Source organism: Anser anser (assembly GCF_964211835.1).
Source record: "Anser anser genome assembly, chromosome: 1".
In the NCBI taxonomy this organism is placed as follows: Eukaryota; Metazoa; Chordata; class Aves; order Anseriformes; family Anatidae; genus Anser; species Anser anser.
The window spans coordinates 3,930,395-3,947,541 of record NC_139720.1 but is presented as its reverse complement, the minus strand read 5'-3'; the positions used below and the strand labels follow the sequence as shown (position 1 = coordinate 3,947,541).

Sequence of the window (17,147 nt, the reverse complement as noted above, 5' to 3'; positions counted from 1 at the left end):
TGAAAAAAAAAAAAAAAAAAAGAAAAACCTTGCTACAAGCTACATTATTTATCACAAATAATGTCTGCCTCAGGACCCCGGTCAGCATGTCTGATCCTTTTCAAGTTGCCACATCCTTGCATGTGCTTGCATTTACTGTGGCAGCACCTAGAGGACAACTGCTTACAAAACCAGGCTCCAACATCGCGTATTTGTACTGCACCAGCAAGACAAATACCTACAAGGAGATGAAACTAAGGCAACGTACATCTGCCAATGCTTCGAGAAGAGGTAAGCTGTCTCAGTGACCCCACGGTACAGATTAATATTTTATTTAAAGATTATCTCTCCCTTATGCAAATCACTAAACCATAAGTCACCTCCCCTCTGTTTACAGAGATAAGTATTAGTCACTAGTCGTCAGCAATAAGGGATTTTTATAACTAAACGGTACAGAGCTTGCCAGTAAAGCGGCTCCTAGAAAAAAGATGACCTCAAACACACTAAACTGGAAGCTGGTATTACAGAGAAAAAGGTAGAACAGCTAATTAGAAGACAAAAACAACAGTCTGTATACTTCAGGAAATGCTCACGGCTAGTCACTCAGAACAGCGGTGTTTGCTGAAAGAAAAGCTGTAAATAAATCATGTTGCTCAAAGCCAAGTCATATTTCAAGCTAAGTTCAGATCACACTAAATGGGTTACCAGCGGGTAACTTTCCGCAGCGTGACATTCAAATTATGTGACTCTTGTAAGCAAATCCATGCTAATTCGTATTAGGCTAATTTCTTCATTTTCCTACGTAGGTAGCAAGGGCTTTAATGTGTTGCTCAAGGTCAAACAGAAAACCGACAGCAGAGTCAATAACACACTGTGGATTCTGTTATTGCCCCAAGTCCTGTGGTTTTAGTGTCAGTCAGGCTGGTTCTTCACCTCTGCTGCAGTGAGGTTTTTCTAGTGGAGGACTGCAGCTATTGCCAACAACAGCACACACGTCGTAGAAGTGACCGACTTCGACTTGGAGGGCAGGCAACAGCAGAGGACAGTAAGGAAGCTGACACACGGCAGGTAAAATACAAGCTTTTTTTAAAAATCGTTTTCTGTTTTACAGGCAAATGTTTGTACAGAGGTTGTTGGAACACAAACAGACAAATTAAGTGGAAAACAAGACCACGGGTTTGCCATATGGATCTGCAGCCAAAACTTAGTAAAAGGGCAGTAACTGGAGATACTCACAGCATTGATCAACTACAGGTCTATATCCCCTCCCCCCAGTACATGTGTATAACAGGAAAAAGACATCCAGCATTAACCTCCAAACAGCTAAAATGCCCTCAGAGCCCTTTTCTGTTTTAATATCCATACAATTTCAGTGGCAATTCTAGATGCAATGGAGCAGAGACGATCCCCACCATTGCCTGGCCACCTCTTAGTCGCATATTGTTCCCAAACAAAAAGCAAATGTAAAACCTGGAGCAGAATGCTATGTGTTATTTTACATCAGATTGAAAAGTTGTAGTGTTTAGAAGTTTAGTTTTTCCACTCTTCGGATTTTATGAGAATTTTCTTCCATTGCTTCCTATTGAGGTGTGAATCAATTATACAAGAATTAGTTACCTACACGTGACATCAGAGGAAGTGAGAATCTGACAGCTGGCCAGGTACAAGAATGAGTTTCAGTTCTACCTATAGCATTTCAACAACAGTCTGTAGTCAGTTAACTCTGGATACTTCTAGCAAAGACTGCCTGACAGTACAGAGCATCTGCTAACAGTCCACTCATTCCAATTCAAATGGTTAAGTACTTTAAATTCCTTCCTCCTTCCATTTCCCTGGGTTAAATGTGTATTTTCTTTGGATTTGGGAAGAAATACAGACTCATTGCTTGTTACTCTACTCTCCATTCTGGCATAGGAAGTATTGTCCTGGAGTCAGGAGAGAACAAACTAGCTGCCAACTGTCCAACGACCCCAAATCACTCTGATGTGCAGAGGCGGAGGACTTATGAGCAAGGCTGGAACTCAGAGATATCATCGGGAAAGAGAAGCACGATAGCACATAGTCCTTTTCCAAAGCTTCCCACTTATTGTGGATGCAGCACAGGGACTCCGTGATGAAGCACCAGAACAAGGAAAGCAGGAATACAGACAAAGCATTTCCTCAGCAGTGGGATTTCAAATGAATGAAGTCATCTGAAAGCTCAAAAAAACAGAATTCCCAGAGCAATAAGCAGAATTGTGCAATTCAAAAACACACAGACGTGAATCTTACTTTCAAAGGGCTTTATATTACAAAAAAATGAAGTCACAACGAATGCGAAAAATCCATTCAATGAGGCTTGTTTCCAGTTTGCTAGGAAAGCTGCTTTCTCTTCTTTATTCCCAGCCTACTGCTGAAAACATGATTGCCAAAACAGTGACACCTCGAGCTAGATTTTTAAAGTCACACTTGCTCTGCCAGATCCAGTACTCTGAACTTGTCCAGGTTGTAGAAACAAGCCTTCACCACTCGGCCTCCGAAGTATCTTCCATTTAGATCCACAACAGCTGGAATTGAAACCAAAAACAGGTCAGCAAGCAGCAATTCAGTAAACTAAAAATTTCTTTAGCTAAACAGTTTAATGAGTGCGACTGTTTAATCTCTTTGAAGAAGAGAACTCCGAAATTCCTGTGACACGATTTAGTAACCTACCTTTGATTGCAGATTCAACCCGTTCAAACTCTAAAAATATTCTTACAGCTTCATCATCAGGGGCACCAGGAATCTAAAAAAAAAAAAAGTGATTAGAACAGTAATAAAACTATTGTTTTACCTTACTGTTCTTCACAAAAGTAGTGAGAAGAACACTACAAAAATAAGCAGGTATAATTCAATTCTCCAGTTGCCAAAGGGAGGTTGAATACTGCCAAACTTGTGTCCCCTTTCTCTAAGAAAATCTTTCAGATCAACTGGATTGAGAAGCTTCTACAACCTAACCCTATAAACAACTCAAAGTCTAATTTAGCAGGAGGAACTAAGAAGGTTCCAAAACCATAACACCCAGGGATTTTGCCCGTTTTCTGACATTAAAAGTTTGTATCTTACATATATCAAAAATATAGAATCACTACAGAGCAAATGACCCCCTGAGATCTTCTAATCTATGCCCCTTCTGTACAGCAGTAGCACTCCAGTCCTGTGAAGACAGATACCCAGTTCACTTCTGGAGCAGCCAGAGAGACCATCTCTTACCTCAAAGATGACACACTTCCCAACCTTGCCGTATTTTTCACATTCTTCCTTTGTTTCAACTTCTAGATCTTCATCCACCTCCCCAGCACCTACCATGTTCTGAAAGTTTAAACAATAAACAACACATTGGATGTTGTCTGAAGAGACAGTTACGTCAACAGATCATGGATGCATGCAGCTGTGAACATGAATTCCCTAGGCTTGTATTTACCAGGTCAAAAACCATTCTGTCAATTGCCACAGGGCTAGATAGTTCCCTAGGACTGAGACACTGTGACGTGGTCACTGTGTAATCTAAATCAGTGTTGATTTATAGTCACAACTTGTATCTCAGGAAGGCATATTTTCTCCACAGAGCACTATGTAGGTGCAGGACAGAATTGTCCAAGCTTGTACAGTTGCTGTAATAGGAGCACAGGTTAAAGCATTTAAACCAGTTGTGTACACTGAAAATATCAATACACGACCCCTTACTCACAACTTACCCTTAGTAACACCACTTTAGTTGGGCATTTCAGTATCTCAGTCAACGGGTTAGAATCCGTTTTCTTGGTTGCATCTGCTATGAAGAGAGAAAAGTGAATCATGGAATAATTTAAGGCTGAAGCAGATTTAAAGCTCACACGGGGCCTTCTATCAAATCTTACTGTTATCAAGCAGTGAAATAAAAGCCAGTAAATGCAGTTTCATATTGGTGAGGAGTTCTTTCAGAACTTGTAGCTACTTGGAAGGACAATAAGCAGAAAAATCATTGCCACAGAGAACAGAGACAATGTACTATTTCTTTCATAGAAGTCATTTGTAAGTTCAAAATTGCAAGAGATCCACTAAGAACTAAAAGATCAGATCTCCTGACTTCCAACACTTCTGCTAAGGCAGAAGTGCTGTTCTAGTAAGTCTAGATGTTGTCTCTTTATCCAACAGCAGGGAAACGAGGACAGTATCTAATGCCCATGACATGGAGAAAACCAGAGAAGCAGAGCAGAATCACCCCTTGAAGAGAAGGTACAGGCAGAAGCTTCTGAACACTAAAGGAGTACAGCTGATAGGGAAAGGGGAGAATGAGCTAAAATAATTAATAGAAAATCACCCCCAGGAAAGATGAATTCCCACAGAAAGGAACAGGAGTCATTCTTCCAACTAACTAGTATTTTCTGCTAGGACAGATGGCAAACAGAAATCCAGGAGCTCCCACTGAGCCTGAGCTATTATTTCCCCGACCATTTTTTTTTTTTTTTTTTTTTTTTTACAAACTTATTGGCGCAGGACAAAATTACCTTTCTCTGTAGCATCGCCAACAATGATCTTGCCACCCCTCTTGCTTGTTTTCTCTACTGACAGTGCTGTGCTCAGCCCCTGTTCATGCTTTCCCAGCCCCTGACCCTCTCTGAAACCATACTTCTGCATGATTTTATGAGCTACTGTCCCTCTGCAAAAAGAGAAAGCATCAGTTAGTAAAGGTTTCTCACAAGAACATCACTGCTTTTCTCAAGAGTGCTCAAATACTCAAAAGTTGTTCATACTTTTCCAAACACAACCAAACTCCTCTTAGCAGTGCAAGTCAGCATCATAAACTCCACAGTAAGTCACACAACATATTACTTCAAGGTCCATTTAGCTCAGTTTCTTATCTTTGTCAGTGGCTGGTATCAAAAGCTTGAGAGAAAAGGCAGATGAGGAACCATCTGTTTCCCACATTAGATTACTCCTACTATCTATTGTTTTGAACTCTACATAAGCTCCAAAGCACACAGCTTTGCTAGCCCTTCCTATGACAACCTGGATATTCTTAGTATTGATTTACATGTCTCTCCTTTCTGAGTTGTCAGGAACTTAGAGAGGCAATGATTCCCTCGTCTATTTAGAAGTACCATCTTTGTTGGTATTTCTTCGGCAACCTTAGCTGGACGGGGCAAGGCATAAAAGAAATGTCACGGTGCAGCAGTTTACACCACAGTAAATATTATACTCTCGCTCACCCCCATTTTACCAACAGGCATGTTGCACAGAAAACATCGGATCAGTGACTGCACGACCATTTTCTAGCCATACCATATGACACATACAAAGGCCCATTAAAAAAAGGCTACAAAGTCTATGCAGTGCTTAAAGGTCAAGACACTGAGTTGTAAAATAAGCAGCAGCCAACTGTGTAGTCAGAATAAGACAGGTTAGGTAATATTTTTAGCACTTCTTTCAGTGAAGTGCAGGCTCCAGGGTAGAGCTAACTAGAGGCAGTAACAATACATAAATTGGTCCACCAGCACTACTAATTTATAATTTTTCTGAACAATGTAAAAAAAATGTGTTTCTGTTAAAAAAAGCTGCATGAAAAACTGTCTCCAAAACCAAAAATGTAGTGTAATAATGTAATAAACCATAATTTTAGGGCTGTGTTCCTCCTGCATGCAATTAGGATCAATGAGGCTGCACTTCTGCAACACTCAATATGACTGATAAGAGGGCCATAGCTAACCATTGCACCTTTCAAATGGGTTTTCTAAGCTGTTTTTAACTATAATTTTGACTTCACTTTGCCACCACAGTAGTAACACAAGCATTACACACAACGCTAACCCAAGGCAGGAAAGTGAACAGATAGATTTGCAGCCACAGCTGCTGCCACAATCATGCAAATGTGCTTTGAATTTTGGAAGAAACAAACAAACGAACCAGAGTTGAAATGGTTTCCATTGGTACGTAACAAATTTAAGACAAAGCTGGAAAAGAAACCTAGAGGACCTAAAACGCCATCTGTGCTTTCCTGCAACCTACATTAGCTTGGCTTGTACACGCCATAAACACTTTATACTGGAACGTGGCTCCAAAACTTGCCCTGAAAGCACAGCCTCGAACACAGCCACCTCAAATGCATTTCTCTCATTTAAGTAAATCCACTCCTTTTTCTGCATCCTGTCATTTAGGACTACTTGCACTCAGACTAACCATACGCATGCAATAGGTTGTGTTCTCCTCTACTGGCAACTATTTTAACTTTTGGTTTCCGCCACCTTCTAATATTTTTTTTTCCCACAGAATGTAAACATGTCAAACATTTACCCCATGTTAGCAAGGAAAGAGTTGCTAGGTCCCGTGGGGGAACGAGGTCTGTCTGGCTCATCATACACTGGAGGAGGAATAGCTGCTTTAGAAGATGGTGCCCGAGGTCTTGACTCCTCTTCAAATGGGAATGATGCTACAGCTGAAGAAAAGAGACACTTGCTTATTCACTAAATTATGCTGAACTACTTATTTGTTATGAACACTACAGCGCTGTACCTTCAAATTTAATCCAGAGAAAGATCGCCATCTGCAAATTGTATTTTTTTCTCCTTTAATACTAACAAAGTCCACACAAATCCAAATCAGAATATTTTCTTTGCATATGCACCTTTAACATCCCCACATCTCCATCTCCTTCCCTCTCCCTCTCTACCCCCTTCACCAACCAAGATTTAAAGAGTTATTCTGGATTTTCCTCATCGAATGAGTTTGCATACAGGAGTTTGTATAGATAACTCTTACTTATCAAGTGACAAAAAGAAACATTAAGAGGCCACCTGCACTACAATTAGTTTATCTAGACAGAGTACAAGCAAACTTAAAGCTCCATTCATCAGAACATGATTATGACAAAAAATTTTATCAATGCACACAGCCTGGGGCCTGAGGGCTGCAAAGAAAAGAACACTGTACATTTACACAAAGGAGAAATCAGTCTCTCAAAAAAACTAAATTCAAAGCAAAATATTTGCACAGCCTTAAGAGATCTTACTGACAAATTTTGAACTGAAACGTTTTCTGGGGGATGGACGTGTATATAATATATACATCATACTGATTAGATTATTGTACTATCTCCCACTGACAAGTCAAACTGAAAAAAGTAAAAAAAAACAACCTACAGAACACTAAAGAAAATACGCAGAACATACTTTGGAATGTATCTATGGACTTTTAGACTGACTTCATTACAGATTATTTTCTTGTGAACTAGTGTTTGTAACTTTCCAATGTCAGATGTGAAGTTTGAGAACACTGCATGAGGAAAAAAAATCCCTATTTAAGCAGCAGACGGACTGGACTATGGGACTTCTGCTACAGTAATATTTTCTGAGGTTTTTCCAGCCTAGCTTTCTGTGTCGAGTAACAAGCAGTACAAAGATTTCCTTGTGAGATCATCTCACTTTTTGAGAGCTCTCCCCCTTACGATATTTCTACCATTTCCAGCCTATATTTATTTTTCCTTGACACCACTCAATTGCTCTTAATTATTGACTCAAAACAATCTCTTTCTGTTTTTAGTGTTTACACACTTCAAATGCTTTCACTGTTATATCATTCACTTACTCTGCCAAGCTTCATTTTTTATTTAAATCTTCTCTTAAATAAAAACTGGACTTCCAAAGGGAAGTCTTTTAGGTGCACAATATGCTTTTTCGTTATTTTTAACAACATAAAATAACAAACAGCATGCTGGGTAATTTAAAAATGTAAAATAATCAGACATGCAAAAAAAGAAGAGCAGTTTTGTTCTTACAGCAAGATTATGCCACCTAGTGGACAACTCCAACTGTCAACCTAAATGCATTAAGTGAAACCCTAGCAGACACACAACCAACTCTTCAGTAGGTAACGCATCCATCGAAGACTTACAAAACTGTCTGTAGTGCATGACCACTTTAGAAAAAGCATTCATAAAGTACAAAGGACAATGGAAAAAAAATCTCTCTCTGTACTGCCGAGGTTTCTACCTTACCTAAAGAAATCTATCTGCAACATTTCTTCATTTACATCACAAATCACAGACTGGCTCAGGTTGGAAGGGACCTTAAAGACCATCTAGTTCCAACCTCCCTGCCATAGGCAGGGGCACTACCCACTAGATCGGGTTGCTCAGGGCCTCATTGAGCCTGGCATTGAACTTTCCAGGGCTGGGGCATCCACAGCTTCTCTGGGCAACCTGTTCCAGTGCCTCACTACCCTCAGAGTGAAGAATTTTCTCCTAACACCTAATCTAAATCTCCCCTCTTGTAGTTTAAAATCATCCCTCCTCGTCCTATCACCATCTACCTGAGTAAAAAGTCACTAAAAAAAGCCTGCTAAAATGCTTCCCTAGCAATACAGAAACTATCCTTTAGAAGAGAGGCGTGAAACAGTAATACCACAGGCTCCCTACAGCCTCCCTCCCACCAACAAACAACTAGTACAGGTCCTTGGATCAGGAAGAACCACATGAGAAGAATGGCAGGATGACATAACTGACTAGAAGGTTGAGTGATCATCAAGCAACATTACCAGGGTTTAGAAAAAAAGTTTGTTGTACTTACGTTCTTTGTCCTTCTCAACAAGAGAAGTGGGTGGTGCAATAGCAGCCCCTCCCATACCTATGAAGAAAACGGAAGAGAACATGTTTGTACGGTTAGGTTCTGCTGCTTGGAATAGCTTCGCTGAATTTTAACACAGCTGCTGGCTCCTTGCCAGCCAACTCTTAACATGCATCACTGTAAACAGAAAAGCAGCAACCAAGGAGTCGGAGTTACTAACTAGAAACAAATGAAAGGCACGTCAAAGGAGACGACATCACACTGCCGTGATGTACTACGCATTGTATCTTTAATAAACATACTCTATAGGATTTCAAAATTAAAGACTGCAAGGGAAACAAACCTTCAGTTCTACAACTGTTCAGTTAAGCCAAATGAAGAAGATAGTCTGTGCAAGATTAACTACACTTTCCTAAGAGCACAGTACAAAGCGCCTTTCCTATTTTAATGCACGATATTTTAACATAGTCCCAAACTTCCAAGGTAAAGCAAATGTTTTAAACGTCCTTTGTCAGAAATTTTCTTTTCTAAAATAAAACCCGAGCTGAATTATTTACTGCAACTTTGTTGCTGAAAAGAACAAAATTTAATTTTGTTTATGCAAAGATACGTCATTACCTAGATCCACGTCTTGCTAACTAGTTCTAAAGGTATTCAGAAAACAAATACAGGAATGGCGAGCACTAACAGTGAAAACTCAACTGTGATTCTCATAGCCTGATTAAATCTCATCTTTCCCTTCTTTCCTGGAACCTACACACCATGCAGAAACTTAAAATAGGTATCAACAAAGCAGTGTGAATAGGGTTTTTTCCACCAGTAATTAAACTGGCATCTCCCTCCATAGCAAAAAAAACGCTTTCTGTATTAAAATAGTTATGACGTAATAAAATGCTTGGTTTATTCTAAAGGCTCAGAAGTAACAGCACACCTCTCAGCTGAGAACAGAGATACACATGAGCAGAGGACTGTGAACTTCCCCATATTTCTCGCTTTCTTTCCCCCCATGAATAAAATGAACAACTCCCTTACTTCTTTTTCTTCTCTCCCTTTCGTAATCTTCATCTTCATCAGAATCTGGGTCTGGTCTTCTTGAAAACCCACTGGCTTCATGTCTGTCTTTACGTCTTCTAGGAGACACAGTAAGTTAGGATAAGAAACAATCAAAGTTGACTCTGCTTTAACTCATGATACCACCACCTTTGCTGTGTGAATTACACAGCTACATTCTAATTGGCATAACATGTTTTTCATAGAGCTGTAAGTAAACACCTTTGCTTTCAGTTTTTTTTTCTTTTATCCTTATAGAATATTTTTTCTAAAACTTAAGATGGATTCCAAGGAAGAAGATTATTTTCCACTTGCAAGCCAGCCAAAGAGAATATATGGAAATGAGGAAGCGTATGAGTGAGTCTAGTCCAAATTGACTACACTGACTGAATGACTACAATTAAGAGGTGTTGGATACAAGCAACGGGAAGGTAACAGAGACCTTAAATGATCATCCTGCTTGTACTAAGTTACGGTCTTGACTAAATAGCAATCAACACTGAAACTGTGGAAATGCCAACCCAGAAATCTAAGATCCTGTGTGCTAGTTAGAGAGAAGTACGACAGAGCCTTAGGCACTCCTCCTCCACCAGAATAATGAAGATCATAACTAACAGAAGACAGAAGAGGCCAAATAACCAGAAATATTAACTTCCACGGTCTACACAGGGAGATAGAATATGCATCCTCTAACTCCACAGACTTCAGGCAATTCATAACATGATTAAATTGCTTATTAATTTCATTTAAAATGAACAAATAGTATCTTACTGTCTGGCTAGCAGATATTTACCACCTACTTCAACAGGACACTGAATCTGCATTCAACTTCTTTAATAAGATTAAAAATTTCTTATTCCAGGGAAAGGGCATTGAGATGCCTAAAAATAAGTAGCATTTTCTTTTGTCCAGAGACAAAATAGTAATAAATATACAATTAACTTACCTAAACCGAGTGTAGAATATTTTAAAAAAAAAAGGAAACTATGCCTCTCAAAGGCAGTGCAAGCTACGTCTTTAAAACTGAAATGCATTCACTTGTCAGTCTGGCGTATGTAAAAGCAGAAAAAAATGGTTTATCATGATGAGCACTGAAAGGTATTTCTGAAGTCAGGTTATACTGACATCAAATACTCTAAAATATTTGTGAGGTCAAGGTGTGATGTCAATGAATGAAGTACCCAAATACTGCTGCCAGTATTGAAAAACAATAAATATAAACAAATTTGGCAAGTGTCTTTCAGATTGCCCATTACAAGCCAAAGAGGATGTAAACATGATGAATCCTATGACTTTGTTATGTTAGGTGATTTTAGCAAAAGAACTAAAATACATTAATTAAAAAAACTGTGCTTGTATCTGAAAGCATAAAATATTTTTCAACTAACCTTTAAAAAAAAATCCCTGAAACTCTTCAGAGGAATGAAAACAAACATCAATCTTTACATAACTATCCTTTACCTAACAGTCAATACACCACGAGTTAAAACAGAAGCCTTACTTTTCTCTTTCTTCAATCTCCTTTTGCCTCTCCAGCTCACGCTGCCTCTGTCGTTCCTCTCTCTGACGCTTTACCACTTTTTCATAATCATTTGGGAACATAGGATCATACTCATCTGCCAACGGAATCAACACATCTCCCGCAGAAAAACCACTTGGTACAGGATCCTTACAAGAGAAAAAGGAGAGCAGTGATGTTTTTCAGGTGAGATCTGAAAACAACATCTAGTTGGACACAAAGATTAACGCTACCTTCTCACTCCCAACCCAGAGAACTCAATTCCTAATTTACATAATTTAAGTAATAATATCCCAATCCTATTGGCATTAGAAGAAGTCTTTGCTTTACTTCAAAAACATTTCACCTAGTCTTTCATCATCTCAAATTTTTCCATGAAGAAAGAATCCCCCCATCAAACAAATCAGCAGCAAATTGAGGTGGACAAGAATTTTTCAATATTCATTCATTCATACTAGAAAATATGTCTTGCTGTTGCAATCATCTGCAAGGGGTCCTTCCAAACTATGTCATTAGTCTTTTTCATCATCTGCTACTAATACAATACCAAAGACAGACATACAGTCCTCCTCTTATCTGAAAGAACTACTTCAGAACCATCACCTTTCAAAAAGTTTCGGGGACAAAGTTTCTCTGAATTATTTACCATGAAAAGCCCAATTTGAAAAACAAAACAAAAGCCATCAATTTTTAATGACTATTAATATAACGATCTAGTTCCAACACTGGTGCAATTATAATTACCTTCATTATTTACCTGACCAATCTGTCATTTTGCAAAATACTGTGAAGCTGTCCAGCAGAAATATGCAAGAAGGAATGTTTTATTTTAACTGTGCTTTCATCTGGGTACTTCCACGCTGTATCACATAGAAGTCCCTATCAAACTGAGATATTCACTCATTTAAGATCCTCTAAGCAGAGGAAATCAATTTCAGAAACTGGTCACTTCTCTGAACACTTGGAAAGATGATTCAAAAATAAAATGCAGTCACAGAATTGCAATTCAGAAAAATCTGTTAACAGATGAACTTTTAATCTGCTTTGGTCTTACCTTTAACCCAGCTGCTACATGAGGTGGAGTGTCCACAATCTGTCTCTCATCAGAAGAGCTGCCTCGTTTCAGGTCAATCACTGGAGCAAGGACTGTTGTTTGTTTTGTTCTCTGACTCTAAAAAATGACCAAAATACAAAATGTCCAAAATATAACAAAATAGCTTTCTAAAAAGCAGCTTTATTTATATACTTGAAGATGAATTCTCCAATTTCTTTTTTAAAGGATAAAAACCAGTATCAGATCCTTCACTGTGCAAAGCTCGATATATCATTTATTTTAAACTTACCAACATACAGTAATTCTCAGTATTTCTAATAAATGTTTCTGATGTGGGTAACTTAGCTTATTTCATATTTTAGTGGTGGCAAAGGCCAACTCAGCTCGAAGCCAGATGTTTGTCAACTATGGTTATAAAACTACTACACAAACACAGATCTGATTCAATACTTCAAAGAAAGCTTCAGTTAAACCAGTGCAGACCTTCCCCTTTTTAAGTGAGAGGGATCAAACGTTGCTTGCATATGTACTAAAACATCCAGTAAATGGTTTGGACTAGGACCAAAACCATGTATCAGAAGTTCAGGTGATCTCTCTTCAGTTCAGTTTGAACCCAGTGGACTTTTTTTAAGAAAGGGCTCACAATTATTCTAACGAAAAATTATAGTGTTTGTCATATTTTTCCATCTAATGAAATGTATCAAACTATTTTGAATTTTCAATCTTCCAATCATATTCTATTCTTCTATTACTATTATTATAAAAAATACCTAATAGACTAGACATTTCAGATCTCATTCATGCAGGCTCTTCCAACTAACAAAATCCTGTTCTCAACTTTATCAGCATAAATTAGGAGTAATTCCAGCAAAGAAAAAAAAAATGCTATGCTTAGATAATTATTCTGTACCAGTACTACTTTTTTTAATTAAGTAATCTCACTCTTGACCCTTCAGACCAGAGAGAACATAGATGTGTCTCACATGAACCAAACAATCAACACTGTTTAAAGAAACTGGGTGAAATACTGTAGCAATAAAAAGAAAATGGCTCTGTCATAGTTGAAGCTCAAGGAATTAGCTTGCACTCCTTTTCTCTCTTGCATACTTGATATATTTTCTGAAAAAATTTCCAAAGCACAACAATTTGCACATTAGTACCTAAACACATTTAAAACAACAAGCAGGAAATGAGGCAAGTAGGTAAATAACTATTGATACAAATGCAAAGAATGACCAACAACCAGTACTAACAACAATCAAGTGCAGTATGACCCTTACCTACTCTGAAAAAAAAAAAACCTGCTTAATTTCATTATCTTCAAAGTTAAGGAGAACTTTTGGCTCTCCAGGTAACAAGATTTGAGGCTCACAGCAAACACATCACTTCTTTGTTCAATTTTAGTCTTGCAAGACTTCCTAGAACACACTTCAAGAAACAGACATCTTGTTTTCCCCCCACCTGTTTTGCTAGGCTCCTTGCTACAAACTGTTAGACAAATCCTAAATTACCCCAAATCTATCCTAAGGTCAAAAACTTCTATTAAAAGATGTTTTAATAATAGAAAGCAAAATTACAAAGGTACTATACCTTTGCTTGAGTGAGAGCTGCCTTCTTCACCTGCAATTGAGACTGCAGTAGTTTGAAATTTTTGGACCAGCCTTCTGTTTTGGAATCGCTGGTCTCAACTCCCAAATCATCATAAAGTGACATTTTCTCTTCAATTTAAAGCTACAAAACAAAAATATGTAAGTCAGATTATTTAACAAATCTTACACCCAGTACATAGTTGCTACTACTGTGGATATGTCTGTACAACGTATTTTTAAATCTTTTTTTCCAAGCCAGAGAGAATTCCAAGTGATAACATTTTTCTGCTTAGCAGCAAACATACAGACTATAAGTAAGGCTATGCAAAAATAACTCTTTCAAAAGGTAATGAATACTCTTCAAATGTTAACAGGTGCCAGAAACTTTCCAAAATTACATTTGTAGCTTTAGATACCAATCATTTCAAGTTCTGAAGCTACACTGTAGTCCATGCCAACATTTGGAGGTTGCCCACGGAATCCAACATCAAGTACTACACAAACTGCAAGACTTTCAGATCCAAATAACAAAATAACTCCTGTCTCTCCTGACACTGAAGTTATCTGCACAAACATATCAACGTTCCAATCATCTTTGTAAACATCACTACTTTTTGCATCAGTGTGGGCTGAAAAAGAGTATCTTTCTTATAACAATTATACTTGCCAGAGCATTCTTTGTCAAATTATTTTTAAGTAACTATTTTCACAGCATGTAAAGGCCTAACAAATACATTGAACAGACACAGAAATATATATATATATATATTTATATATATAAATTAGCTAAGTAACAACATCAGTGACGTGACATGAAATATATCACTTTGTCTGATACTGTGCCTAACATGAAAGGAAGAAGAGAAAATGTGAATGTAAACAGAAGCCTATTACCTGTGGAACAATCTGTAAGGCAATTATTTAGCCTCTGTTAGCCCTGGATTACAGTCCCTCTCCAGCCAAAAGCTTTAACTTTTTACTTTACTGCAGGAATGAACATTACTGATAAATGTTCTGCAGTGAAACGTTACAGACGCATTAGAATAAGGCCTTGCTCCCACAGACGTGACAGATAGTTACGTTTCAGGCAACCTGCTCAGATATAGATCTCTCTTAGATGTGTTTAAATTTATGTGAAAAGTCTTAGATGCAGGAGACAGTAATCCCAAAGGGGGACATGCTCAGCAAAAATTAAAAAAAAAAAAAAAGAGAAAATGCAGATTTCATCCTGCTGGGGAATGGGAACAATCAGGGCTCGGTAGAACACAATTCACCAAGAAAATAACCTATTCTATGGAAAAGGCAGGATTACCGGGGTTATTATAAACATGAGCACAGGCAGTGGTACACATAGGGGACACATTTTGATGCACATGGGAACGGGCTGAAAACAAGGCACTAACTGAACTCCTGCCTGCCACAGGGAAGCGGAGATGGTGCCAAACAGGGGGCAGAGAGCCAAGCAGAGGCACCATAACCACGATAACACAAAAAAGCAGCCTGCTGCTTCTGCCCACACAGGGGCCGAGGCCTGAGGGACCCCCCCCCCACACACAGGCCTACACCCCCCCCCCCCCCCCCCCCCCCGAGGGGAGCAGCCGGAGGGTGCCGGCCGCCCTCGTCCCACCTCACCCGACGCCCTCCCTTCCCTCCTCGCATCCCCGGAGCCCGAAGGCGGCCTCCCAAGCCATGCAGAACCGGCCGGGGCCCGCCCGCCGCCGCTCACCCGTCACGGCGCCGCCATTAGCCGGCCGCTGAGGCAGCCGGGAAGCGGCTCCTCTCAGGGCGGCCGCGCCTGCGCCCCGCCGCCCGCCCCGCCGCCATTTTACAGCCCCCTGGCGGCGGGAGGAGGGAGCGGCCGCCATCACGTTTCCCTCACCGCCGCGGTGTTTCCCCAAATCCCAGTTAGAATATGGAGCCATTAAGGTTGGAAAAGACCTTCAAGATCATCTGGTCCAACCATCGCCCTACAACCAATATCACCCACAAACCATGTCCCTAAGCACCACATCCAACCTTTCCTTGAACACCCCCAGGGACGGTGACGCCACCACCTCCCTGGGCAACCCGTCCCAACGCCTGACTGCTCTTTCTGAGAAGAAATGTCTCCTCGTTTCCAACCTGAACCTCCCCTGGCACAACTTGAGGCCATTCCCTCTGGTCCTATCACTAGTTACCTGTGAGAAGAGGCCGACCCCCAGTCCCCACACCTTCCTTTCAGGCAGTTGCAGAGAGCAATGAGGTCTCCCCTGAGCCTCCTCTTCTCCAGAACAAACACCCCCAGTTCCCTCAGCCGCTCCTCACAGTACTTGTGTTCCAGGCCCTTCACCATCTTTGTAGCCTTTCTCTGGATACGCTCCAGGGCCTCAATGTCCTTCTTGTAGTGAGGGGCCCAAAGCTGAACACAGCACTCGAGGTGCGGCCTCACCAAAGCAGAGTACAGGGGGATGATCACCTCCCTGGTCCTGCTGGCCGCACTACTCCTGATATAAGCCAGGATGCTGTTGGCCTTCTTGGCCACCTGGGCACACTGCTGGCTCATGTTCAGGAAAGCATCAGTTAGCACCCCCAGGTCCTTTTCCTCGGCACAGCTTTCCAGCCACTCTGCCCCAAGCCTGTAGCGCTGCGTGGGGTTGTTGTGGCCAAAGTGCAGGACCCAGCACTTAGCCATGTTGAACTTCCCAGTAGTCACCAGTATGGCACTGGGGAGGGAGACCCCAGCCCTGCTCAACGCTGGGAGTTGTGGGCTTGGGGAGACTGTGTTGTGATGGGGGAAGGAGGGAAATTGCTGCCATTTCTGACCTCCCCCTGTGACCAGATAATGCTTTTTAATTAAGGTGCCAGACCCCCAGTGGAGCACCCAACTGCAGACTGTGGTGCCTCCAGTGCAAAATCTGACATAAACAGCAATACAAACAGTGTTTGTGAAGTTTCTGGCGTGGGCAGGACTGCCTGGAGATGTCAGCAGGTGGAGAAGGCAGCGATGGCTTGTGCAGTCCTCGGGCCCCCCAGGTGCTCCCCAAAACATACCGATGGCATACATGTCAGACAGTACGCGCTCAGGTTGCATACATGCCAGAACATATACACCTGACTTCATGGCACGTCCGTTTTGCAAGCAGGACAGGGTAGGATGCAGCCAAGTGGAATTTTGGGAGGAGTTTTGCAAGGAACTCACGCCCTGTTTGTCATCACAGGCGTGAAGTTTGGGCTCAAAGCATCCTCAGTCCCAAAGAAACCCAAATTCCTTTTGGTTTGCACAGCTTCCAGTTCTGCTAAATGGAGATGGGAGTCATTCATCCCACCATCTACATGTGACATTGGGCAGATCTCTACAATGATCCCTGCAACAACCCTCTAAAGAAGGCGTGTGAAACCATGGAAATAGGGACAAACAC

At 40.5% G+C, this 17,147-nt stretch overlaps 1 protein-coding gene across 3 annotated transcripts; it reads right to left on the bottom strand.

Moving 5' to 3' along the window:
- Positions 1-1,043: 1,043 nt before the first annotated feature.
- On the bottom strand, positions 1,044-15,594 carry RBM17 (RNA binding motif protein 17). Of its 3 annotated transcripts, none has more exons than XM_083828007.1 (12): positions 15,476-15,594; positions 13,751-13,891; positions 12,161-12,277; positions 11,089-11,255; positions 9,570-9,667; positions 8,541-8,597; positions 6,271-6,412; positions 4,488-4,639; positions 3,696-3,772; positions 3,211-3,309; positions 2,671-2,743; positions 1,044-2,525 (listed from the first exon to the last, which is right to left on the bottom strand). In XM_083828007.1, exons 2-12 carry the CDS (start codon positions 13,871-13,873, stop codon positions 2,422-2,424), a joined length of 1,209 nt encoding a protein of 402 aa, XP_083684133.1. In that variant the 5' UTR covers positions 13,874-13,891; positions 15,476-15,594; the 3' UTR covers positions 1,044-2,421. The 3 variants fall into 3 exon arrangements, with proteins under 3 accessions (XP_083684133.1, XP_083684134.1, XP_083684135.1); XM_083828008.1 differs by having other exon boundaries at positions 3,696-3,769; XM_083828009.1 differs by having other exon boundaries at positions 9,570-9,664.
- Between the last annotated feature and the right edge of the window lie 1,553 nt (positions 15,595-17,147).